The sequence below is a fragment of the Rhinolophus sinicus genome, linkage group LG04 (genome assembly GCF_036562045.2).
Source record: "Rhinolophus sinicus isolate RSC01 linkage group LG04, ASM3656204v1, whole genome shotgun sequence".
Classification (NCBI taxonomy): domain Eukaryota; kingdom Metazoa; phylum Chordata; class Mammalia; order Chiroptera; family Rhinolophidae; genus Rhinolophus; species Rhinolophus sinicus.
In genome coordinates this window covers 103470501-103497173 of record NC_133754.1, presented here as the reverse complement: position 1 = coordinate 103497173, position 26673 = coordinate 103470501, and the positions used below count along the sequence as shown (strand labels likewise).

At 39.1% G+C, this 26673-nt stretch overlaps 1 protein-coding gene across 16 annotated transcripts in view; it reads right to left on the bottom strand.

Moving 5' to 3' along the window:
* Window positions 1-21599, bottom strand: part of ZMYM2 (zinc finger MYM-type containing 2) — a 93421-nt gene extending 71822 nt beyond the window's left edge. The window contains exons 1-4 of one of the 16 annotated variants that reach the window (XM_074330115.1): window positions 21430-21569; window positions 20310-20379; window positions 6084-6185; window positions 1953-2791 (exon numbers count right to left, since the gene is read on the bottom strand). In XM_074330115.1, the coding sequence (XP_074186216.1) occupies window positions 1953-2781 (829 nt within the window). In that variant the 5' untranslated portion in view covers window positions 2782-2791; window positions 6084-6185; window positions 20310-20379; window positions 21430-21569. The other 15 variants (XM_074330117.1, XM_074330122.1, XM_074330123.1 and 12 more) reach the window with 15 other exon arrangements.
* Window positions 21600-26673: the final 5074 nt, after the last annotated feature.

Genomic DNA, 26673 nt, shown 5'->3' with positions numbered 1-26673 from the left:
CAAGTAGTTGTTTCAGTCTAGTTGTGGAGGGTGCAGCTCACAGTGGCCCATGCAGGGATCGAACCGGCAACCTTGTTGTTAAGAGCACTGCGCTCTAACCAACTGAGCTAACCAGCCGCCCCCATACTCTTATATTTTTAATACATTTATAATAACAAGACAAAATAGCCATTTTAAAACTGATTTGAGGATTATCATATCTCACATTAATGTGAGCTAGAAAGTTACAATGAAAAATACACAGCTGGTAGTAATATAAATCGGCAAAAACTTTCTGGAAGGCATATGACAATATTATTTCCACTACATAAAAACACTTATACATACAATCTCTCTCTCTCTCTCTCTCTCTCTCTCTCTCTCTCACACACACACACACACACACACACACACGGCGGTAAGGGTCCCATGAAAAATTCTCAAAACTGAGTAAAATAAGGAACACTTTTCTTTCAAAATCACTATAAACTAAATATAGCTTTTATAACAAAAATCTTTAGGAGGATGGGGTAGTGATATCCTTTAGCCCAGTAACTTCACTTCTAGGACTCTATCTAAAGAAATAATCAGGGCAGCCAAATGCTCAGTTGGTTAGAGCACGAGCTCTCAACAACAAGGTTGCCGGTTCAATTCCCACATGGGATGGTGGGCTGCGCCCCCTGAAACTAAAGATTGAAAACAGCGACTGGACTTGGAGCTGAGCTGCGCCCTCCATAACTAGACTGAAGGACTATGACTTGGAGATGATGGGCCCTGGAGAAACACACTGTTCCCCAATATTCCCCAATAAAATTTAAATAATAATCAGAAATTTCAACAAAGATGTTTATCATAGACCTACAATAGCAAAATATAGGAAAAGCCAATTATGGGAGTGGTATATTCACACCCATTGTACAGCCATTAAGACTTTTTTGTATAAATAATGTTAATGGTATTAATACAATGTAATAATAAATGAGGGGAAAATTGGAAGCAAAATTATAGAGTTGCATTTCAACCAAGTTAAAAAACAAAAAGGAAAAAGACTGAAAGACAACCACTAGAAGCATTAATCTTTAGTTAATAATAGGGGACTTTTTCCCTCATTTTTTAATAATGGATTTTCCAAACATTCTTTAATATTAGACATAACTCTCATAACCAAAAAGAGAATAAGCAAAAAAGAAAATTGACTACCATTTCACAGGGCAGTCTACACTGCCTAGGTTTTATAGTCATTTCTTATTATTCTCCACAATTCCCAGGCTGATAAAGTTGCTAATGAGCCTGAAATGATGAAAGAATGAGACAGACACAGAGAGCGGTATATGAGGCACAGGCAGACACAAATACTTGGGAGCAGGTGAAAAGAGAAAGGGACATATACAGACGTGGTGATGAGAAAGCCAGAGTTCTTATGTGCCCACAGAGCAAAGCTGCCTACAGAAAAAATTTTCAAACAGTCAAAAAAATTTACCAACCTTCAAATGTAAAAAATATAATAAAATGCTAATAAGCAAAAATTAAAATCAGATAGAAGTCAAAATTAAAGACAGTAAAAACAAATCAAATGCAATTATTATATATTATATTGCTCCTTAAGTGTGTTCTTTATCTTTTTCTTCTCTATTTACACATTAAAAATATACAACTAAAAATATATTAGCAAAAAGTGAGTACATGACACATAAGGTGCTAAATTGTTAGATTTTAGTGGTGGTAAATATAAGGAGTTTTTTTTTTTAATCCTTTAGACATAAATTTGTGTGACTAATTTTCTAGTAATTGTGGAAAAATACTATACATGGTTTTACATCTCTTATTAGCTAAGATTTCAAACTCAGAAGTCAACAGAATTAACACATCTTACATAAATAAACTAACGAAAGTGGCACCAATTACTACAATGAAAAAACCACCAGCCAAAGTTTAATTCATTTACTTGGGGTAGAAGACCACTCACAGCTTACCAGGATTATGATGAGTTGCAGATTCTCCATTCTGAAATACATCTCCTGCCACATTCATTCTACCAGGATTAAAAGGTCCTACTCCAGTCTTGGTCTGTGAAGTTAAAGATGGGGTGTATGTTTGTATATTAACACCAAAATTACTTGACTGCAGTCCGTTAGAGACATCTCCCAAGCTGGTATTCTGCAGTGATGTTACATGTGTAATCATTAAGTTCATATCTCGCCCATCATTCACAGAGCTCACACCTGTCTCTAAGGTTGTAACATTAGCAATCTGAATTTCAGAGTCTGGTTCTGTGGTGATACCACTATTACCCATTGCTGCATTTACCTTACTTCTTGAAAGACTGGAAGTGGAGAAATCCACATCATTGGTTCTGTTTTTAGTCTCAGGAGGTCTCCGCGGTTCAATAAAATTGGAGGAATTTTTCTCTTGCCCTTGATTTGTGTCTATGTCCTCTTCATCATCAATAACAATTGTCTCACTTACACTCCCCTTCTGAGAAGCCAACTCTTTTGAGGAAGAAAGAACTGTGGAATCATTTCCTTGGAGTTCCTCGTGTTTTGAAGATGTGAGTGTTATGGTTCTGTGATCAGCTACCACCGGAGCAGAAGGTGGGGGAGGCTGTACAGGTTCAATAAAAACAACATCATCATCGTCTTCCACCGATGAGTTCTGAAATTTATTAGATCTAGAAACTAAAGGCGTAGGTGGACCACTAAATGAATTCCCGACATTTGTGAGACTAGCTGCCATCGCCGTGCTCCCTAACACAACAGGAGTCTGATCAGTCAGTTCCAATCCTCCCACTGCACCTGTGTCCATGCCCAGCAACCTACGAAGGAGAGAGAAAAAAGGAAAGAACACCAGTGTCAGCACATGACTTTTTACGTTACCCTAATTCAAAGAATCTTTAAGTACTCTTTCTTTCTTTTTTATTCTAAATGTGAATGATTCTTATCCGATATCCAGGAAAATTTTGGTATCCATTCTGTGATCTTCTCTCATTCACTAACCGTTTCTTATAGTTTACATGGGAACTTCTTGCAATACGAAAAAGCTAATTATCCAATTTTCAGTAGTAACATGCAGTATATTTCCACCTCCAACACCCTACTTTAACTATAAACACTGAAAACAGATAAATCTTCCTACACACATTTCAACAGGAAAAATAACCAAAATCTGACAACAAAAATCCCTTGTCTGCATCTTTATCCCATATAATAAAACGATATGGTCTAATCCTTAATTTCCCTTACCTCACCTTTTAAATCCCTTCTTCTCATCCTCCTTGGATCCCATGTAACTATAGCTTAAATCCGTCTGAAAATCTGAATCTTTCCTGACCCACCCAGAACGCTTAAATCCTTATTTGCCAGGCACTACACAGTGCACCTTCTATCGATGTGTCAGTCTAATAATGACCCCAAAGACATCAAATCCTGGAGCCTATAACCATTACCTTACGTGGAAAACGGGTCTTTGCAGATATGATTAAGGTTAAGGATTTATTTAAACAGGAGATGAACTGGGTGGGCCCTAAATGCAATCATAAGAGCCTTTATCAAAGGGAGGGGGAAGGAGATTATAAGCCTAAAACGTGTGACAGAGTGGAGGAGAGCGAGAGGCAGCCAAGGAATGCCGCAGCCACCAGAAGGGAAGAGACGAGAACAGATTCTCCCCAGAGCCTGCAGAGTGAGCATGGCCCTGCTGACACCCTGATTTGAGCTCAGTGTCACTGACTTCCAACTTCTGACCTCCAGAACTGAGAGAATAAATTTGTTGCTGTAAGAAAACTTGTTTACCACCAAGTTTGTGGTAATTTGCTTCAATACCACAGGAAATAAATACAATCAACTTTTCAGTTACATTTTCAAAACAGCCCTTAATATAGCTACAATATTTGCCCCAATTTAATGATTAACAAATTGTGGCTTAAAGATACCAACTAACATGCCCAAGTCACACAGCTAGAATGCACACCCAGGTCTTTATAACTCAATAGTCCAAACGCTGCATCGCTCTGCTATATTCAACTAGTATTTTCGGAGTACCTACTACGCATGCAGGGCTGTGCTGAAGACGAAGGCAGCAGAGAGCTAGCAGTGAAGAGCCAAAAAGAAATCAAGTTCCTGAGCAGATGGAGAGGACAAGGTCACCGTATGGACGGTAGTAGAACTAGTCCTGAACATGAATCACTTTAGTCTGAGTCTAAACATGAGAAAAACTAGAAGAGAAAAAAAAATGAAGGGTGAGTCTAGATTGTAGGTAATCTGTAGATGGGATGGGTGGGAATTTGAAGTGGTTTATACATGGTAGCCTCATTTTCAGAGTAGGTAATCTGAGAATGTGAGGAAAGAGTGGTTGTATAGGTCTTATAGGTTTAAGGGCCCCAATGCCAACTCTTACACCCTTTGTAATCCTTTCTCTAATAAAGCTACTTAGCCCAGTTTTTTGTTTTTTGTTTTAAAGACTAGTTTAAGAACACTTACTACTTCATATATATTGTCATTTGCTTATACTGCTATGAAGAACCTCTGGAAGGTGAATATACTAACGTAAGTATCACTTTGGTGGATGATAGGGAAGGATTTCTCACTTATTTTTAAATTTTAAATCTAAATTAATTTTTTTAAAAAACAGAGTGATAACAGTGATAAAGCGATAACTACTTTGGTGACTAAAGAAGACCTCTTTGAGGGCAGGTGACAATTACAGTGAAATCTGAAATGCCGAGAAAGATCCAACTATGGGAAAACTGGATGAAGGACATTCCAGCTCCTGCAAAAAGAAGCCTAAAGGGACTGAGGTTGGTGTATTCAAGCAACAGAATAAAGCCAATGTGGCTGGAAAAGGTAGGCGAGGAAGAATAGTACGAGATATAAAAACAGGCACAGAACAACTCACCAAAGCCAACAAGTTCACTCATTAATTGCATTCAACAAAGATTTACAGAGCACCTAGCATGCACAAGACACTTGGGTAAAATCAACAAACAAAACAAGTAAATAGCCTTGCTATCAAAAATCATGAATTACAAAATAGGCGAGAGTTTGGATTTTATCATAACAGGAAAGACTGCAGCATTTTCACCAAAAGTTAACAACATAATCTCACCCATGTTTGGAATAGACCACTCTGGTTGTGTGGGAAATGGATTATAAGAGGAAGACTGGAAGCAAAGAAACCAACTAGAGGGTGAGACATGATGATAGCCGAAATAAGGGTGGTGAAAGATGAAAAAAAGGAAACAGATTAGGGTTAGGATTTTTTAAACATGAAAGGATCTACAGATATACAGTTAACTGAAAAATAGTTACAGAACACAGAGTATTACCACTATACTATGTGTTCCCGAAACCCCCCCACTCCCCCCCACACACACACACAAATATTTTTCCCAAAGTACATTTTTACATAAATTCATAAAAAGAAAACTTCTGGAAGGATCACACCGTACTGACAAAGTAATTTGCTGGAAGAATCAGGGAGGTTTCAGCAAGTTGCACTTTAGATTCCACATTGATTTACAAAGAATTTTAGGCAGCTAAGCAGCTGAATAAATAATGGGCAAAACAGAAGATCATAGGAAGTTGACAAAGCACTCTCCGGATGCAAGAGGGATACAGGATAAGCACTTTTCACAGGTATTAAATGGGGGGGATACCAACTTTATATGAAACACTGTGGGTAGACCATAAGTAACTTGCCTTCTGATCGACTGTTTAGAGCCTAAAACAGTGCCTGGGCAGAGAAGACACTCAATTGTCCCAAATATTGATGGAAAAGCCAAAAAGCAAAAATCAGTATGTTCACTTTAACTACCAGAATCATTTTAAAGTAACATCGTTATTTAATTATCAAGGTTTGTAATCTAGTTCCTTATTTCATGTATACTGTGTCGTTCTCTGAACATTAAGCATCCTGGTTAAACCAAGTTCTAGTGGCCAGAGGGTACCATTTCCCATTCATTTCAAAATGAAATGTATTCAAATAACTTATACAATATTTTATAGGAAGCTTTCATTTTCACTTAACTGTGACAATGACCCCTTTAAGCTAAATACAACAGATATTAACTTTTTTCTATAATAAAACAGCTCAGACACATTAATTAAAACTACCCAAGGTTCAGGATCCAAACACTATGCACAAAGCTTGATTCCAAAACGAATCTTCATTCCTCCTAGAGCAGAAGCTGTGCTGGTGTTGAGATGGAAGACATGCTAATATTGGAAAATAGGAAAAGATAACATTTATATCTGCTTTAAAGAAAATGGATAATTCTATTTAAAAACTTAAAGGGTGACGTGACTATTTGCTTTAGCCAAAGATCTACCTACCAATTACTATTCCATATGTTAAGACACTTTAAGTATATTTACAAAAATTAAAATATGTACACATTACCCTAAAATAGCTCCTGAATAAGGAAGACTTCTTTATGGTAAAACAATAGCATATGCTAGGAGAAATCTTCATATAAGGTCTTCACTTAATTTTAAGAAAATATGAAAAACATTTTAACAGCACAACTACATAAAGTTTTAAAAGTGGAAATATGCTGAATAACATTTGATTCAAAATTTTTACAACTCATTTAAAAAAAAAATACAAGTACATTCTTCCAGTCATTGTTAGCATTTGTTTAATGCTTATTATGAGCCAAATATTCATGTCAGCTAAACATTAAAGCAACTCCATGACGTAAAAGCATTATCTCCCTTAAAACCAATCCTCAAAAGCAAGCGGCCCAAGATCACAGCCAGGAAGTGCTGCGTGGGTAACTCCGGGCTATGCTATAGGGAAGGGTGATGTCCAGTGTCCTTTCCTCAGCCCTGCTCAGCTCCTGTAGACTTGTGCCCATGGCTTCTTTTATGGAGTCAGTCCATCTCTGATTTGGTCTTCCTCTTTTCCTGGTGCTTCCTATTTTCCCAGCATTCTTGTCTTTTCCAAAGATCTCTGCCTTCTCATGATGTGCGCAAAGTAGAACAGCTTCAGTTTTGTCATTTTTGCCTCCAAGGTCATTTCAGGCTTAATTTGCTCTAGGATCCACTGGTTCCTCTTTCTGGTGTCCAGGGTATCCGTAGAGCTCGCCTCTAATACCATATTTCAAATGAATCAAGTGATTTCAAATGAATGATGTTGTAGAGGTCAGGATTTGCACATTCATAACTACTATGTAATATGTAATTAATTATTGAACAATAAAATATAGCAAAGCTCTTAATTAAAAACAGACCAGAGTCATTCAATAAAATAACCAAATCAATATTCAAAATACACATGTACCAAAAGGAAGAAATATCAAGCCCAAAGTGCCAAATTAAAGGGGGATTTAAAAAACAAAATGAAGTTGAACTTGTAGTTAATATTTACGTGCCACACAAGGTAAGAAGTATCCTCATCAATTTAATTTTCAGAGGAATGAGATATAAATCTACCGATGTTATGAAACGCATAGGCTTTTAATGCATTAGTTCTCTGAATCCTTTCTATGTTTTAGCTTACCTAAAGCAGAACACAACAATTTCCGGGACAAAAAAACCTAGAAACTTCACAGTACCCTCTGGTGGCTGCTAGGTATCAAATCATCATGCTCAGAAGAAAACAGTGGAGCAGTGAATAGGACTTTCCTTATCACACAGTCAGTTGTCCGCAGTAATCCACTTCTCTAAACAGAATAACTCCTCAATCATAATAGCTACTTTTAAACCCTAGACTGGAAATAAATTTGGTCACTTCTACATATCATTGAGAATATATTTCTACCACCAAACACTTTAGTCCTATAAAGAAAAGACAATCCAATTAAAGGATGACCACTTCTACATTATCCAAATAAAATCTATTCTATTTAGCCACTTTTCTACATCAAGCCAATTCTAATTAGCTATTTAACACTAAGCAAATAACTTCACTGCTCTGAGCTTCAATTTTCCCTAGAGTAAATGGTATAAAAAGTTCCCCAAGGGTTTTTCTTAGAATTCCAGACGACTGGATGTGAAATCAATTAACACACTATTAACTCCTAAACTATTACCAGGCAATTTTTACCTATACACCAAGAGTTCAGCAAATTTCTAATGAACTTTTAAGTTTCCTTGCAATACTCCATTATTGTTATGTACCAAATGACTCCTAAAATTCATCTGTTGAAATTCCGACGTCCAATGAGATCGTATTAGGAGGCAGGCCTGTGGAAGGTGATTAGGTCATGAAAGTGGTGCCCTCTGAATAGGATCAGTGCTCTTTTTATAAGAGACAGCCCAGAGGGCTCCTTTCCCCCTCCCACCACAAGGACACAGCAAGAAGTTGACAAGCAGACCCTCATCAGACACCTGAGCTTTGATCTTGGACTTCCCTGTATCCAGAACTGTGAGAAATGAATGTTTGTTGTCTATGCTATTTTTGTCATAACAGCCCAAAAGGACTAAGACAATCATTATAAATTACAAATGCTTTCTTTTACTTGGTCTTTATTTTGATTCAATGACAATCAATTAACACAATACTTGTTCTCATGAAAAAAAACAAAGAAAAGGTGTTAGTTAAAATATAAATATTGACACTTATAACAAGAAAGTACCAGTACTTGGTAAGAAAAGTTTATGCACATTCAAAGAAAATTACAAAGAAAGCATTTCAAAGTGAGTCAAGAAAAACATTCATCATTTTCTCACTGATAAGCCTAATAGCTTTCTAGGTACCATAAGAGTTACAAAGAAAGCCAAAGTGAATTCTTCTCTACAATATATGCTCACGGCACTTTTAATAGTTCTGAGTCAAAATGACAAATTAAAAATTTTAAGAATAAAAATTCTCTATACAATAAGAATAGATGAATTTATACATATAAATAATATCTAACACCAAACCAAAAGCTATCACTGAACTTAATGGGAAATATTAAAAGCATTATCATTAAAATAAAAAATAAGATAAGGATATACATTATTATTACCATATAACACTGTTCTGGAAGTACCAGCCAATGAAATTATATGAAAAATAAATGATATAAAAATTTGAAAACAGGAAAATTATAATTATTTCCAAATTATATTAGTCTTTAATTCAGCATAGTACTGGAAGTCTGGCCAGAGCAATTAGGTAAGAAAAAGACTAAAAGGCAACCAAACAGCAAACAGAAAAAGTAAAATTATCTCTGCAGATAACATGACATTATACAGAAAACATATAAGCAAATTTACCGAATACAAAAACAACATGCAAAAATCAGTTACATTTCTATATACTAATGAACCCTCCGAAAAAATTAAGAAGACCCATTTACTATAACATTAAAAAGAATAAAATAATAGAAATAAATTTAACCAGAGGTTGAAACACTTGTACAATTAAAACAACAAAACATTGCTGAAAGAAATTAAAGACACAGAAAAATGGAAAGATATCCCATGTTCATGGATGGGAAGATTAATATTAAGATGACAACAGTACCCCAATGCAATCTATAGATTCAATGTAATCCTTCTTAAGACCCAAAGGATGTTTTTGGCAGAGAGAAAAACTTATCCTAAAATCCATTTGGACTCTCAAGGGATGAAAGTCTTGAAAAAGAAAAACAAAGCTGGAGGGGTTTTATGCTTCCTCATTTCAAAACTTACTACAAAGGGACAGAAAATCGAAACAGCATGGTACTGGCATAAAGATAGCTATACAGACCAATGGCACAGAATACAGAGCCCACAAAGAAATCCTCTGATGTTTGCTCAAATGATTTGACATGGGTTCCAAGACAGTTAAATGAGTAAAGGACAGTTATTTCAACAAAAGAATTCAGTTGGTCCTTTACCTTACACTATACACAAAAATTAACTCAAAATGGATCAAAGACCTACATTTAAGAACTTAAACTATAAATATCTTAAAAGAAAACAGAGGAAAAGTGTCATGACATTGGATTTGGGAATGATTTCTTGGATATCACCTCAAAAGCACAAAGCACAAAAGAAAAAAAGAAATAAACTGGATTTCACCAAAATAAACATCTTTTGTGCTGAAAGAAAAATATTGCCAACTAAGAATACTCTACCCAGCAAAGTTTTCCTTCAGAATTGAAGGAGGTAAGAGTTTTCCAGAAAAACGAAAGTTGATGGGGTTTATCAACACTAGTCCAGCCTTACAAGACATGTTAAAGGGAGTTGTTGAAGCTGAAACAACGGACACTAATTAGTAGTAACAGGAAAACATATTAAAGTATAAAACACACCAGTAAAGCTGAAAAAATTTTTAACTTTTGCGCAAAGAACACTGTATCAAGAGACTGAAAACACCACCCACAGAATGGGACAAAATATTTGCAAATCATGTATCTCGTAAAAGACTAACATCCAGAATATATAAAGAATTCTTACATTTCAACTACAAAAACAAAATATAGGCAAAGGTCTTAAATAGATAATTCCCCAACCCCAAAGAAGATATACAAATGACCAATAGGCACGTAAAAAGATGTTCAACATCATTAGTCATTAGGGAAATGAAAATCAAAACCAAAAAATATCATCTCACATCCAGTAGGGTGGCAACTGTCATAACGAATAGACAAAAGTAACAAGTGTTGGTGAGGAGAAATTGGTTGGTTGGCTATTAAAACTTGACCCCTTGTACACTGTTGGTGGGGATACATAAAAAGGTGCAGCAGCTATAGGAAACAGTATGGAGGCTTCTCAAAAAATTAAAAATTGAATTACTATATGATCCAGCAATGCCACTTCTGGGTATTTATCCAAAAGAATTGAAAGCAGAGTCTCAAAGAGATATCTGTACATTTATGTTCACAGCAGCATTATTCACAATGGCCAAGAGGCAGATGCAACCAAAATGTCCAAGGGCAAATGAATGGAGAAACAAAATGTGGCATACACGTATGATGGAATGTTCCTCAGCCATAAAAACGAAGGAAATCCTATTACATGCTACACCATGGATGAACCTTGAGGACATTGTGCTAAGTGAAAAACCACAATATTGTATGATCACACTTATGAGGTATCTAAAGAAATCAAATTCATTCAAACAAAAAGTAGAAATGGTGGTTATCAGGGGCTGAGGAGAGGAATAAATGGGGTATTGTTATTTAATGGGTAGAGTTTGTTTCTCAAGATGAAAATATTCTAGAGATCTGTTGCATGATAATATTTAAAAATGGTTAAGATGGCAAACTTCATGGTATGTGGGGTTTTCTTTTTACAAATGAAGATAAAAAATGAGATACCACTTCACAGCAATTAGGATGAATGTTATTTTATTTGTTTAAAGGAAAATGCCAAGTACTGGTGAGGATGTACAAAAATCAGAATACTTCTGTGCTGCTGGTCAGAATGAAAAATGGTACAGGCCCTGTGGAGGAGAACAGTATGGGAGTTCCTCAAAAAGTTATATGTAGAATTAACATGTGTCGGTCAATTCTACTTCTAGGAATATACCCAAAAGAACTGAAAGCAGGGACTGAGATGAATACTTGTGTACCAATGTTCATAGCAGCATTATTCACAATGGTCAAGGGGTGGAAACAGCCCAAGTGTCCATCAACACATAAATGGATAAACAAAATGTAGATATATACATACAATGGAATATTATTCAGGCCTAAAACGGAAATTCTGAAACATGCTACAACATAGATGAGACTTGAAAACACTATGCTATGTGAAATAAGCCAGACACAAAAGGGTAAATATTTTATGGTTCTAATTATTTAAGCTACTTAGAATACATAAATTCATCGAGATAAAAGATAGACTAGAGGTCACTGGGAACTGGGGGTAAGGGCTCTTGGGTATTAGTGTTTCATGGGAACAGAGTTTCAGTTCGGGATGATGAAAATGTTCTGGAGATGGACGGTGGTGATTTTTGCAAAACATTTGTGAATGTACTTCATGCCACTGAACTGTATACTTAAAAACAGTAAAACATGGTAAATTTTACAATAGTATATTTTGTCAAAATTTTAAAAAATAGAAGATATAAGGGCGGCCTGGTGTTTCAGGTGGTTGGAGCACCACGCTCCTAACGCCGAAGGCCACCACTCTGATTCCCACATGGGCCAGTGAGCTGCGCCCTATACAGCTAAGATTGTGAACAGCAGCTCTCCCTGGAGCTGGGCTGCTGTGAGCAACCACGGGCTGCTGTGTGCTGCCGAGGGCTGCCGTGTGCCGCCATGAGTGTCCGGTGGCCAGCGTGAATAGCCGGCAGCAGGCAAGAGCTGCCATGAGCTGCCGACCAACGACTGGGGACCAACTGCCTCAGCCGGGGCAGCACAAGGCTCATAATACCAACATGGGCCAGGGAGCTGTGTCCTACACGACTAGACTGAGAAACAATGGCTTGGACTGGGGAGGAGGGAGGCGGAAGAAAGGGTGGGCAAAATAGAAGATATTTACATGAGGGAAAATATCACAAACAATGAATAACTACAAAGAAAATATTTGCAACTCATATCCTAAAAAACTGAAGACAAAGGTCCTACATTCAATGAGATAAACCAACAACCAGAGAATAAAGGACAAAAAAAAAAAGGGAACACAGTTCACAAGAAAACACAATTGGCTCTAAAATATGTGAAATAATTAAGAGAAATCCATATTTAAACTCTAAAGAACCACCAATTTTCTCTCACCACACTGACAAAGATCAAAAGGTTTAACTGTATAGTAAGAGACTCATACTGCTAATCAGTGTGAATTAGTACAACTTCTCTGAAACGCAACTCAAAAAATATTTCTTGGGCCGGCCCGGTGGCTCAGGCGGTTAGAGCTCCATGCTCCTAACTCTGAAGGCTGCCGGTTCGATTCCCGCATGGGCCAGTGGGCTCTTAACCACAAGGTTGCCAGTTCAATCCCTCGAGTCCCGCAAGGGATGGTGGGCTGTGCCCCCTGCAACTAAGCTTGAACACGGCACCTTGCGCTGAGCTGCTTCCTGGATGGCTGTTGGTTGGAGCACAGGCTCTCAACCACAAGGTTGCCAGTTCAATTCCTCGACTCCCGCAAGGGATGGTGGGCTGCGCCCCCTGCAACTAGAAATGGCAACTGGACCTGGAGCTGAGCTGCGCCCTCCACAACTAAGACTGAAAGGACAACTTGAAGCTGAACGGCATCCTCCACAACTAAGATTGAAGGGACAACAACTTGACTTGGAAAAAAGGCATGGAAGTACACACTGTTCTCCAATGAAGTCCTGGTTCCCCTTCCCCAATAAAATCTTAAAAAACAAACAAAACAAACAAACCAAAAAAAAACTACCTTAAAATGTATCTTAAAATAGTTATCTTAAATATACTATTACCTCATTTTGCAGACAAATAAACTATTCTGTTATCAAGTAGCTTTCCTATGGCATACAGCTGGCAAAACCAAATTTATACCTAAACCCCACGTACCTTTCATAATAGCATATTATGTCTGAGTCATATAGAACTGAGAGTTGTGAAATGGTCTGATACACTGACCACTAGAATTCAAACATTAATCAGCAAAAGACTTTTACAACATACAAAGATAGGGGAGGGATTAGAAAAGTTTCAAATTTGTGTCAAAAATGTCAATTGTTGATAATAGTCTATACGCAAAATATTATTAGTATGATAATCATTGGACCTGAGTACCTATTATTGGCCTGTCACATACCCAGTGTTATTTTTTACCCTTGTCTCATAGCAATCTCAGGTAGGCAGGCGTTACTACACTCATTTATCAAATGAGTAAACTAAGGCTCAGAGGTTAAACGACTTACCAGAGATCACAAACTGGTAAACAGTAGAGCAAAATTGCGTTTTAACAATTTTAATGAGGCATAATTTGCATACAATAAAATTTACTGATTTTAAGTGAGAAATTTAATAAATTTTAGTAAATTTATACACTTGAGCCGTCATCACCACAACCTAGTTTTAGAGCACTTTTATCACCCCCAAAGTTCCTTCATGGGCAGGGCAGATCTGAACCACAACCTGACTGCAAATCCCCTAGCTACACTCAAGTGACAAAAATGCCTTTTTCTTTTTCTTTTTTTGCATAAAAGCTGCAAAATTAAGCCCCACTAGTTCCCTTTCCATGTGAGGTCTCAACATACCACTAGAATCAAACTCACATGCCATCTCACCAAATTCAAGTTTACTAAAATTTGGATATGCCTCATGTAAATACAGCAGTTAGAGCATAGGATGCTATTACAAATATTGTGTGATACTTTTTTAAATGCAAAAGGAGTTTCGAAAGGGAAAGACAAATGAACGCATAAGTCCAGGAGAAAGAGACCAGGAGGAACACAGCTGGGCAAGGACATCAAGAATGGAACGTGATATATGAGTGAAGAGAACAGGACTCAGAAGTCAAGAATTTGTGTCCTGAAAGACAAAGACTAACTTGAACAAAAGCTTCTCTTTGATAAGCAACATAAAACTGTTTGGCGATATGAATGGAATGACTTCCTAGGCAGGAGTTAAAACTTACTTGATTAGGAAACAGGACTATACAATATTAAAACAGACAAAAATAAAAATAGAAAGTGAGACAATATTCATAGTAATGATAGGTGTAAAGCTAAAACCAGTTCAATTTTATAGTAATAATTTTATATAACTAATTTAAAAAGGGCCAAATCCATTACTTCAAAACAAACACAGAACCATGAACATATAATAACTCTGATACTATGTTAGAACCAGAAATAATTAAAATAAAATATGACAAGCTTCAAAGAAAAAAATACAAATCTAAAACAGAAGCATAATATAAAATTTTCATTTAACCTAAATTTTCAGTTCCACTATAACATTTTCCTAGTTGTATAGGATCAAAAGCAAATTCACTAATCTAATAATCACTGGGCCGAACCAAAAATTTACCAATTCCAAATTAGAGTCCTAGAGTGCAGCATTACAAGGCTACACAAAATGCTCATGTGAACATAGTACCAAAAAACTGCTAGCCAACAATTAAGAGAACACATCTTTTATGACTCCAATGATCTGCAGATGTTATAATATACAGTTGTTGAATAAGTGACTTTCACGGTGCCCTGACTGATTAGCCTGAACAATTCTCAGGCTGGTTTCAAGAGACACCCTTCTTCCCTGGCAAAAAACATGCCTTAGAAATGAATGATTATAAAACTGTTTCAGCATTACAAGAAAGTTTCTTTAGTGTTTTTACGTTAGAAAACCATAATTTCAGTTCCAAATTCTTACAAAAATAAATCCAGACATGGTATGTAGGTAACCACAGTAGTACCTCGGTTTTCGAACATCTCCATTGACGAACATTTGTTTATGAACGCCATAAATTTTACAGATCTATGGCATGATTAGATAGTAAAATTCATGCTAAATTTTCAGTTTTAGGGGTTGACTTTAAAAGTCTGGAATGGATTAATCCATTTTGCATTACTTTCTATGGGGAAACCGCGCCTTGGTTTTCGAACATTTTAGAACTCAAACGGTCTTCCAGAAGGGATTACATTCGAAAACCGAAGTACATCAAAAGTTATAGCAAAAGTAACATACACATGGCATTGCTATAAAATAAAAACACTGAATAATTTCTCATTGAATTAGTCACATTTTAAAAACTCTCTTCTGTCTGAAACCTCTAACTGTCCATCACATTTTTACTTAAAATAGCCATTTAAGTATATTTCCCATCCAATCTAAGTGGTTAGAAAGAAGTTTACTGCAAGAATTACAACAGATCTTGCACAGAAGTTGCAACAATTAATACTATTCCTAGTAAATTTATCTTAAATTACAATTTAACATTAACTTCTAACATCAGAATACTAGTAAAATATTTTAAAAATTTTAAATTGATATATAACACTATTAATTTTAGGTGTATTTTTTAAACCTTTAAACTATAAATTCACAAAAACAAATTTGACGTCAAATTCATTAGGAACTCTATAGGGAAAAAAATCTAGAACCTCGAGAAGAGAAACTTAATCCCTGGCAGACTATCGATATTAAGGAAATAGTTGAAATTCTCTAACAATAATACGGTAACTCTTCAACGGAAACCACAGTATAACATGTAACAATGAAACAAATATACAAGCTTTCATAAACCTGATCTACTAACTATTCATTACCTATTTATCCTAAAATCCAGTTTATTCTTAAATCATCTCTTCAAATAATAAACATCAGTACTTACAGGACATTGATCAAATCAGTAAAAATAAAACCCACAACAGTGATAATCTCTTCCAAATCAAAGACCATAAATGATCCTTAAATTTTATTACTTCTGATTTTCAGTGGACTGCTTTGAAATTAAAGAACTAGGACAAATCCCAAATAGTCATGTGATCAAGAGATTTTGCAAACCCCTCTACACATCATTTTTTAAACTCTAAAATTGATTTTACAATGGTTTACAAATTCAATTCCAAATTCTCGCAAAAATGAATCCAGACAAGGTATGCACGTAACTACAGCAAAAGTAATATACACATGGCATTGCTATAAAGTAAAAAAACTGAGTAATTTATCACACTGAAAAAGAAATAAGCACTCACATTCCAAAGTGCTTCAAGTGTTGTGTAAAACTTAATCCAAAAAATTAATACATTTTAAAATACACAATAAAACAAATGTGCTCAAATGTGTTGTAACGCAAATTTTAACACACTTTAAGATGACCACCTTATCTTGTTACCAAGCAAATGTTTGGTGCTGGCCTTCATAACTCTCTTCCCAGCTCTACTTTAATAAGATTACAAAGTGACTTTTTTAAAAACAGGTTGCAAATACAAAAACTTGCAATTCCAACTACGTAAAACTTTTTTTCTTATTGTTATACATCTAAAATACAACAAAAATAAACTACAACTGTTACCCAGAGCCCCACAGTTCAGTTATGGATTTATCCAACAGCAATTTTTCTCACTGACAACTGTATAGATCTTTACATACTGCAATTGTACATAAGAACTTTTTACATTTGCATAGTTGAAAAGTCCTGTTCAATTCTAAAATCCCAACTCTATGCTCTGACAGAAATAGAAGAAAATTAACAAAACAAAGAAAATTAAACAATTGAAATAAAAAGCGGAAAATGCATGGAGTCAAAGCAATCTCTGTGTACTTGTTTCCTAAATTAAAATGCCCTACATAAAATACTGTTAGAGAATCCAATGTGAGAAAACACTTGTGTTTGGGCTCACTGGCATTCCCAAACACACATTCAAGTTGAACATGTCAAAATCTTCTTATAATAAATGTTATTCAGTATAATCACATACATTTTATTAATATTGTTAAATGGGGCAGAGACAGATGTTAATGACTAGAAAGATAAAAAACATAAAATTTCTAATTATTCCACACCTTTTGACAACAAAGATAGAACTCCAGATCTCATACATATTCTGTCCGTTACAGTAATACTATAGCATCTGATTAAAGATTCACTTTGTCTCAAACAAGGGCAAAATATAATAAGACTTTAAGAATATGAACACTGTTGTACAAAAATGGCATGTCAAGCTCCATATCCATGCAAAAAATGAAACACTCATATGTCAACATCCGTGTGATATCTGAGTGATTCGGGGTTGTCTCACCAAACAAGGTACAAAAGTCCAGCCTATGAGATTATATAAAAGTAGAAAATGGAAAAGTAGAGACTATCCTGCTTTCCCCCCACAAATGTCTAAAAGGATAGGTGGGAGGGGAGGATGATACATACTATTAACAATGCATTAAAGAAAGACACCATGAACATGCAAAGTATTTTTAAATGCTAAAACAGTTCCTAAGTACATCTAGTAGCACCTAACTCATATTAAGTACCCAATAAATGTAAGTATAACAAAGAACTTATTTAGTCAAGGTCAATTAAAAAATTGTCAGGTTATCTTCATCTTACTGTCGGTCATATTAAAACACCACTAACTGGTGTTTTTAAGTAATGGAATCTGTAATTCTGAGCTAAAGCATTAAACAAATCAAGAAGCACTTTTTGGGGGCAACCAGATGGCTCAGTTGGTTAGAGCGAGAGCTCTGAACAGCAGGGTTGCTGGTTCAATTCCCATATGGGCCAGTGAGCTGCGCCCTCCACAACTAGATTGAAGACAATGATCTGCAGCTCAGCTGCCAGAGGGGCAGCCAGATAGCTCAGCTTGTTAGAGCACGAGCTCTCAACAACGTTGCCAGTTCAATCCCCTCATGGGATGGTGGGCTGTGCCCCTGCAACTAAAGACTGAAAACGGTAACTGGACTTGGAGCTGAGCTGCGCCCTCCACAACTAGATTGAAGGACAATGACTTGACTTGGAGCTGATGGGTTCTGGAGAAACACACTGCTCCCCAATATTCCCCAATTAAAAAAATTTTTTTAAAGTAAAAAAAAGAAGCAGCACTTTTTGGTATTATTTGAAAGAACCATGGCTTTCTTTAGTATACATGTGTTGACATTATAGAAAAGTCCTGATTACACATTTTGCATGTCATCTTCAAATGTCTACCAACGATAACCAATCATAAACTGTCCTCCTATCAATATCACAACTAAGAACCAAGAAAAAAAATCTGATAAAGGTCAATTTTTTCTGAAAATATGTGGTGATAAAATAAGTATTGCCCATCTATTTGAAAGATCTGATCCTTGATCCATTATATCTGAATGATCTAATGCTTCAAAGGAGCTTTAAACCTATTAGAGAAGTCATAGTCATTCAAGTTGAAGTATGTAGGAAACAATTCGACTCTAAACTGCAGAAAGACACACTGAAAAAGAGAATATAGTATTTCTAATTCAAATAGAGCCTGTTAGTTTTGAAATAAGGCAGTAAAATGATCTAATTGATACCTATGGTTCTATTATATTTTTAAAAGGTACTCTGTAAGATTCAAACATTATATATTTGCTTACACATGTTCTCTAGGAAAAGAACAGACTGAAAAGATTCTAACCTTGGATTTTTTCCCACTGTTTCAATTTCTAAATTTGTAAAACAAGCATATTCTTTTTTTTTTAAAACTTTTATTTATTTTAAATGTGTTTTTCCAGGACCCATCAGCTCCACGTCAAGCAGCTGTTTCAATCCAGATGTGGAGGGAACAGCTCACACTGGTCTATGCGGGGATCAAACCGGCAACTTTGGTGTTAAGAGCATCACGTTCTAACCAACTGAGCTATCCGACAGCCCCTACAGAAGCATATTCTTAAAGCAAGATAGCATAGTTGCTGAACTTAAGCACTGTAATCAAACTACTTAAGCTCAAATCCTTGCTTCACCAAATCAGTCTATGCCTGTTTCTTCCTCTACAAATGAGGACTAAAAACTACCCATATCACTGGGTTTTCATGAGGATTACTTAACACATGTTAAAAATTAGTTTGGACATGTTTTGATAATTACAGAATGCAAATGATAGGTACATATAGGATATTGAACCTCTTCTCACTCATAAATTTGAAAGTTCCTAAATAAACTTTAAAAAAATACTTAGCATAGAATTGTGCTGGCATACAATAGGGGCTCAATACGTGCCAATTTAATTACCCTGCGGTCTACTTGCTAGGATTAAAGGAAATAATACGTAAAAGTGTCCTGCAATGGGCCTAGAATGATATCTATTTAATATAAGCTGCCATCTTCACATCATCCTTCACAATCAATATTCAGCAAATAATTCACAATCAATTAACTGTCTTTTGACCCATTTGGTAATTAATATTTAAGTATAAGCCACTATCCTTATGATTCACCTCTGGCAGAGATCTAAAAGTTACAATGTCAACTGTCAATAGACTCGAGATACAATGTGTCCAGAGTGGACTCCAGAGATAGAATGTATTGAGGGTTAACTTCACTGATATTTTGTAACCAGTTTCAATTGATGGCAATTTTGACTGGTTATGTTTTCTTATTGCCTAGCACATCACCAGACTGCCTTAAAACCAACAAATTACAAGCACTAAACTCAACTGTAAAGGGAGAAAAAAAATGTTAAAGATGGTTGCTTGCATAGCATTTAAAACGAACTTCAATTCCCACTGTGGAACTCTAGAGGGCACCAGAAATATGCCCTCCTCTCCAGCACCCCTCCTCCCGGGTAACGTGAGCAGCTGCAGGAGCCCGTCGTCTGGTTGCTGAGGTTGGTATTGCAGCAGCAGGAGCGATGTCTGCAGCGGTGCAAACAGCAGCGCCCACTCCCAGCTGTCTCCCAGCCATTACCCAGGCTTCGCCCCGGGGGCAGCTGCCACCCAAGGGAAAGCTCCTCCCCCTCAAAACAACGGGGACAGACTAGTCCCATGGCTGAACCCTACAAACAATCTGACAACGTCTCTACCAACAACAAATTAGGGGCAAAGGACTCACAATGGGGATGTTTTTCCTCCTCACTTTCTGTCAAAGATGTACCAGACAGGGTTGAAGGCGATTCCTGACCCTGGGGTAAGAAGAAAAATGAGAAATGGATCAAGAACAACCTATCCAGGTGGGAGAACCAAGCCCTTCCCACCAGGAGGAGGCAGAGAAGGGAATAAGAGGTCAAGAAGGTTCAGCCCTTCTATTATCACTGCCCAGCCCAAGACCAACAACCCCACGTACGTAAAGCGGAGCAAAAAGGCGTAAGATATGTATTTGGGACCAAAACCCACGTGAAATGTGAAATCTGGAGGGAGGAGGCGGAGGACACCAAGCCTGCTCCCGGGAAGGAGGCGGGGGAAGGGCGAACGTTGCCTCGACGCCAGCAAGCGAATGGTATTCCCTCCCAAACTGGCCCACCGGGCGTCACCCCCATCACTCCGGTCACCAGTTCGAAGGTAGGGGCGGCTCACGTCACCGCTGGGCTGAAATCTCCCATATTTGCCCCAAGCATTTGCCCTGGGCCCAAGACTTGTCCCCCCCTGCAGTCGGAGACCGGCAGCGCTGCCTCCCCGTCCGCCATTAGAGACCCAGCCAAACAATACGCGAGGAGCCAGGGCCGCGCAGCGCGATGCCGGGGAAGAGAGCGCACAGGAGGGGCCCGGGGCAGAGGCAGACCCTCGCCCCCCAACACCTGGGGGCCTCGGGTTCCGACGCTGCCGGGGGAGCCAGACCACGACCGTGCGCCCCTCCCCCACGGCCCCCCTGCACAGAAAGGGAAACACCCGCGACCCCCCCCCCGCGCGGCGCCCCCCGCCCCAGGCGCCCCACGCCGCGTCCTCACCCGGCCCTCCCGACCTCGCCCGCACGCCCGCAGCCCTCGGGCCGCACGCGCCGGCGCCCGTGACATGAGCGGAGCCCGGAGCAGCCCCCGAGGCCCTACGCGTAGCGGCGACGGCGGCCGCGCCGCGGGGGTTAGTCCCGGGCCGGGGGGAGGCTCCGGAGGCCGCCCTCACCCATCTCCGCCTCTACGGCCGCCTCCGCCTCCGCCTCCGCCTCCCGAGGCTGGCTGCGCCAGCCACCCCCACCATCGGCGGACCCGGACTGCGAAGACAGCGGGGACGAGCCTCACCCGGTTCTGGCTGCGGCTCCGCGGAACGAACCTCCCCTCCCCCGGCCCACCCCCTTCGGCAACGCGCACAACTCCGCTCGGTCCAGTCCCGGGTTTAGCGCTGGTGAGCAGGAGGAGGCGGAGAAGGCGGCGGCGCGGCCGAGCCCGGGAAGGCCCCGCCCGCCGCAGCCCCATTGGCTGGCGGGGAGGGCGGGGCGAGGCTCCCGGGGCACGTCCATTGGCTCCGTCGGCCTTCCTTCAGGACCCCCTCGAGGGGGTGGTCTGGAAGGCTGTCCATCAGGCGCAGGGCACACCCCCGACGTTTCCAGTCCCTTCGCCCCTCCGCCAGCCCGAGCCCTCGGCCGCGTCCCCTCCCTCCTTGCCCCCGCCTCCCGCCCCGCCCCCACCGGGTCCGTCAGGTCAGGCGGCCCGACTTTCGTTGCCGCCGCACCGGCCGCGGGCTCCGTCCCTTGGGGACGGGGGACTCCCCTGGGCCGGGACAGCCCGAGACGCTGAGCCCGGACTCCTGCCCTCGCTCGGGTTGGGGTGCCCAGGCCGCCGCGGCGGCTCTCAACGGCCCTGCCCCGGGAGGGACGCGGCCTCGATGTCCCCAGCGCCCTCTCTGTCCAGCTCCTTGAGGCCCTGTGCGAGCCGCAGAATAGGGGGTGCTGCGGCGCCAAGTGAAAGGCCGGCGGCGGACGAAGGCGTCCCCGAGTGTTCCTGGGGCGGACGCACGTCCACCCGCGCCTCGCCCCGTGGGGAGCAGTCGCACCACCGCCCGTCATGGCTGCGGGAGGAGACGACGTCCTCCATCTTGTCGGGGCCGCGGTGGTGGGGGGGAACTTGGGACCCACTCGGAACCAGGCCCGTGGGGCTGGGCGACGTATCCCGGGAAGTTCCCGCTGGGTTGCGCCATTGGGCCGAGAGGACAACCCCGCTGTCGGCGTCGGCGCCCGGAGACAGGCGCGACAGGGTTGGCGACCCAGACGCCGCTCCCCGCCCCACCGGGCAAGATGGAGACGCTGCGGGCGCCCCTGGAGCCGGGCCCCTGCGGGCGGACGGGGCCGGGCCGCACGCGAGTCCTGAGCGCCGTCCCCCACCGCCCTCCACCGTCTGGTGCTTCACTAGTGATGGACCACTGTCCCCCCAATCGCCGCGGTGAGCAGCCCACCGGCTGCGAGCCTCTCTTTTGTTCCCCGTCTACCCCGACGTCTCGGGCGCACGCACGGCGGGTGCGATTCCAGGACTCCGCGGAAGGAGGAGTGGGGCCTCCTGTCCCGCCCTAGCGGCAGTTGGCCGGTTGACAACGATGGAGTTGGGGAAATGGATGGATAATTTAGACTTCTGAGTTCCACCATTACCCACCACTGCCTACTAATAAATAGACGTGTGATGTTATCATTGAACGTACAACAAGATGATAATGAGCGTGAAGTTTGCAATGAAGTTAATCATCCATGGAGGTCTCAGTAAAGACTGAAGTTAAACACCATAGACGCCACTTACAGAGTATAATCTAGGAGAGATTGAGATTCATTAATTTTGAATTAAAAAATCAAGTAATCCTTCCACCTATGGCGAAATGCAATAAATATACTCTTTAAGTTGACGAATATCCAACATGTATTTCAACCAGCATTCTCAAAATAGTATCACTGTTTTTTAGCAGACTTTATTTCATAATTTAATTTTTTTCAGTTCTCAACACAATGAAATATCCTTATGACTTTATGATACACAGTTCTGTTTTACAATGACCTTCTTGATGCCGCTATCTTCACAACAGAAATGCCCTCTACTACCGGATGCAGGGTAACAGGAATAATTCCCTGGAAAACTTGCACTATCCCCTTTCTGTTGCCATGTACCAAGGCAATAGCTTTTCATTGAGCTTATAGTTAAAAAATACTATAATATCATTTATTGGAATTAGAAATCTTCCAAATAAGCCCTGTCATAGACTTAAATGATGGATTGGGTTACCGCATGCTGTTCAATTTGAGGAAGCACCATACTGCAGCTGACTCCTTGGAATTACTGCTGTTCTTAACAAAATAATTGCAGTTGTATATGTTATTCATATTTTGTATTCCTTCATTAAAATCCATTTGTCTGTGAAGATGTTGTCTCGGTAGCCTGCAGAATATTATGGAGGATTTTATTTGAAAGTTTAGAACTGCAAAAAAAAATTTTGTGTCATAATTTTTGCAAACTACACTTAATTTATATAAAAACATTTTAAAATAAATATTTGAATGTTCATAACTTGTTATTCATAATTTCCAAAAGGTAGGAATAATCCAAATGTCCCTTAACTGATGAATGCATAAAAAAAATGGTCTCTCCATACAATGGAAGATTACTCAGCCATAACAAGGAATGAAGTTCTGGTACATCCTACAACATGGATGGACCTTGAAGACGTAATACTGCATGAAATAAGCCAGACACAAAAGACCACACGTTGCATCATTTCATTTATGTGAATTGTACAGACTACGCAAATCTATAGAGACAGAAAGTTGATTCGTGGTTGCCTAGACGTGGGGAGGTGGGAAGTGATAACTAAAATGCATGGGGTTTATTTTTGGAGCAATGAAAATGTTCTAAAATTGATTGCAGTAATGGACAATTCTGAATATACTAAAAATACATTGACTTGTTCACTTAAAGTGGATGCATTGGGTTAGAGCTCCATGCTCCTAACTCCGAAGGCTGCCGGTTGGATTCCCACATGGGCCAGTGGGCTCTTGACCACGAGGTTGTGGGTTCAACTCCTTGAGTCCCACAAGGGATGGTGGGCTGTGCCCCCTGCAACTAGCAACGGCAACTGGACCTGGTGCTGAGCTGCGCGCTCCACAACTAAGACTGAAAGGACAACAACTTGAAGCTGAACGGCACCCTCCACAACTAAGATTGAAAGGACAACAACTTGACTTGGAAAAAAGTCCTGGAAGTACACACTGTTCCCCAATAAAAGTCCTGTACCCCTTCCCCAATAAAAAAAAAAAGAGCGGATGCATTGTATGGGATGGAATTATAACACTAAAGTTGTTAATAAAAATGTGTGTTTGTGTGTAGTTGTTTTGTACTAATCGCAAAAGCATACTAAGCATTACAGGAAGGCAACATGAAAACTTGAGCAGAAGACTTGCATTTCAAATTCTTATTTGGCCACTCAAAACCTTGAGCAAGTTACCTTCTCTCTGAGCCTCAGTTTAGTCATTTAAAAAAATAAAGTAATACATCATTGTTTAAAGAACCAAATAACTTCTGTGAAATAGATATAAAAATGTTAGAAGTTGCTAAGAGAGTAGATCTTAAAAAGTTCTCACTACAAGAAAAGAAATTTTAACTGTGCAGTCATGGATGTTAACTAAACTTATTTTGGTGATCATCTCTCAATTTATGCATACATTGAATCATTTATTGTATACCTAAAAATAATGTAATGTTATATATCAATTACATCTCAGTTTTTTAAGTGTTAGGTATAATTGTATTTTTGGAAACCAAGAGTTCACCAGTAATTGAGATGTAATACGTGTATAGCAGTTATTGTGAGAACAGTTAAGAACCAGACTGCCCAAGTTTGAATTCTGTCTTTACCTACAACTAGCTGGGTGATTTTAGGTATGTGTTAACTTTCTAAGCCTTAATTTTAACTTGTGTAAAATGTAGATAATAATTCTTCTCTTAGAGTTTTACGGCAGATTAAATGAGCATACACATATAAAACTTGCACCTCGCACTTGTTAGCTGTTTAGAAAAATTCTTTATAATAGTTTGTGAGGAAAAGAAATACTGATATCTCTGCTGAAATACTGAGTTAGTGCATGAGCCAAAAAACCATAGTAATAATCACAATAAACAGGTCAAAACTTGGAAGAAATCTACTTCAAATCAAAGTCTTTTTTTTTTTTCTTAGAAGGGAGCTTAGTATAATCTATGTCATCCTCCCAGTATGAATGCTAAGAGACTAGCAGTTCAGATGAAAGAATTGTTTGGAGCTGGGGATTGTAGAGCTAACATAGACTAGCATTTTAACTTTTGCCATTGTAAAGAAAAAAAAGGCAATATTTTAACCATTGAAATACTGAGGAAGATTTTCTATGGGAGAAGAAAATTGTTCTGTGTTCGTTGTGAATAATGTCATTAACCTCTTAACTACTTTATGAAGTAGTTAATGTCACTGTCCCACTTTTACAGATGAGAAAACCCAGGCAAAGAAAGGTTAAGGAACTTATCCAAGTTCGCATAGCTAGTGAGTTGTAGAGAGGGACCTAGAATTCTTTTCTCCAGAATCCATACTCTTAACCAGCTCATCATGCTGCCTCTCCAGGATACTCTTCTCCTAATTCTTAAAATTTAACTGTTAAACATATCATCTTAGATAGTTTAAAACACCACATAAAATAATGCATTCTAGAGCAATGAACTCTTTTTGACCATGACAATCACTAGGATATGTATTATACATGGAGACCCAGTACAAACCCACCCATATGCAAACTACATAACTGAAATAAAAATTACATTGGAGAATTATTTCCTTTACTAACTTAGGTAGATTTTAGTATTTTCTATTCTAGTCTAGTTAAATTTAGTCTGTATTGTTTTCCTCCATTTTGTTGTTATTGATGTTTTTAATAAACAGTGGTTCCAACCCACCAAACTGATTTCATAGCTTACAAATGTAGTTTGAAAAACACGATTCTAGAGAAAACAAATCATGGATAAATTGAAATTCTAAAACAGAAGTAAAAACATGGTGATATCAGAAACCGAAAGTAATCCAGAATGAGCTATAGGTAGGAAAAACTCATTTAAAAAAACAGATTTCAGTTGCCATTCTTCCTAAATATATGAAATACTCATGCCCTCCTAGAACATACTTTACACTTTATAAAACTAATGCAGCTGATCAGCAATGTCTCTGGAAAAGCCATGCTATGATTTGGAGGAAAATCATGGAGTTGACATTGACACTAATTCCACTGTTAGCTTTGTGACCCAAGACCTTTATGAGCCCCATTTCTTCATAACTGAAATGAGGGAATTGTATATAATACACTATTGATGGAAAATCCCCTTCTCTCTCCTTATAGTCTTCTCATCCCTTGGGATCCCAATGTTTTCAAATGACACTTTCTCACTTTTCCAGCTTATTATGAACATTCCCTTCCTCTCACTTCCTGTGGCTTTTTTATTAAATAGGAAAATATGTTTGCCACTAGAGTCTTAACAAAGATTATTCTTCACTCT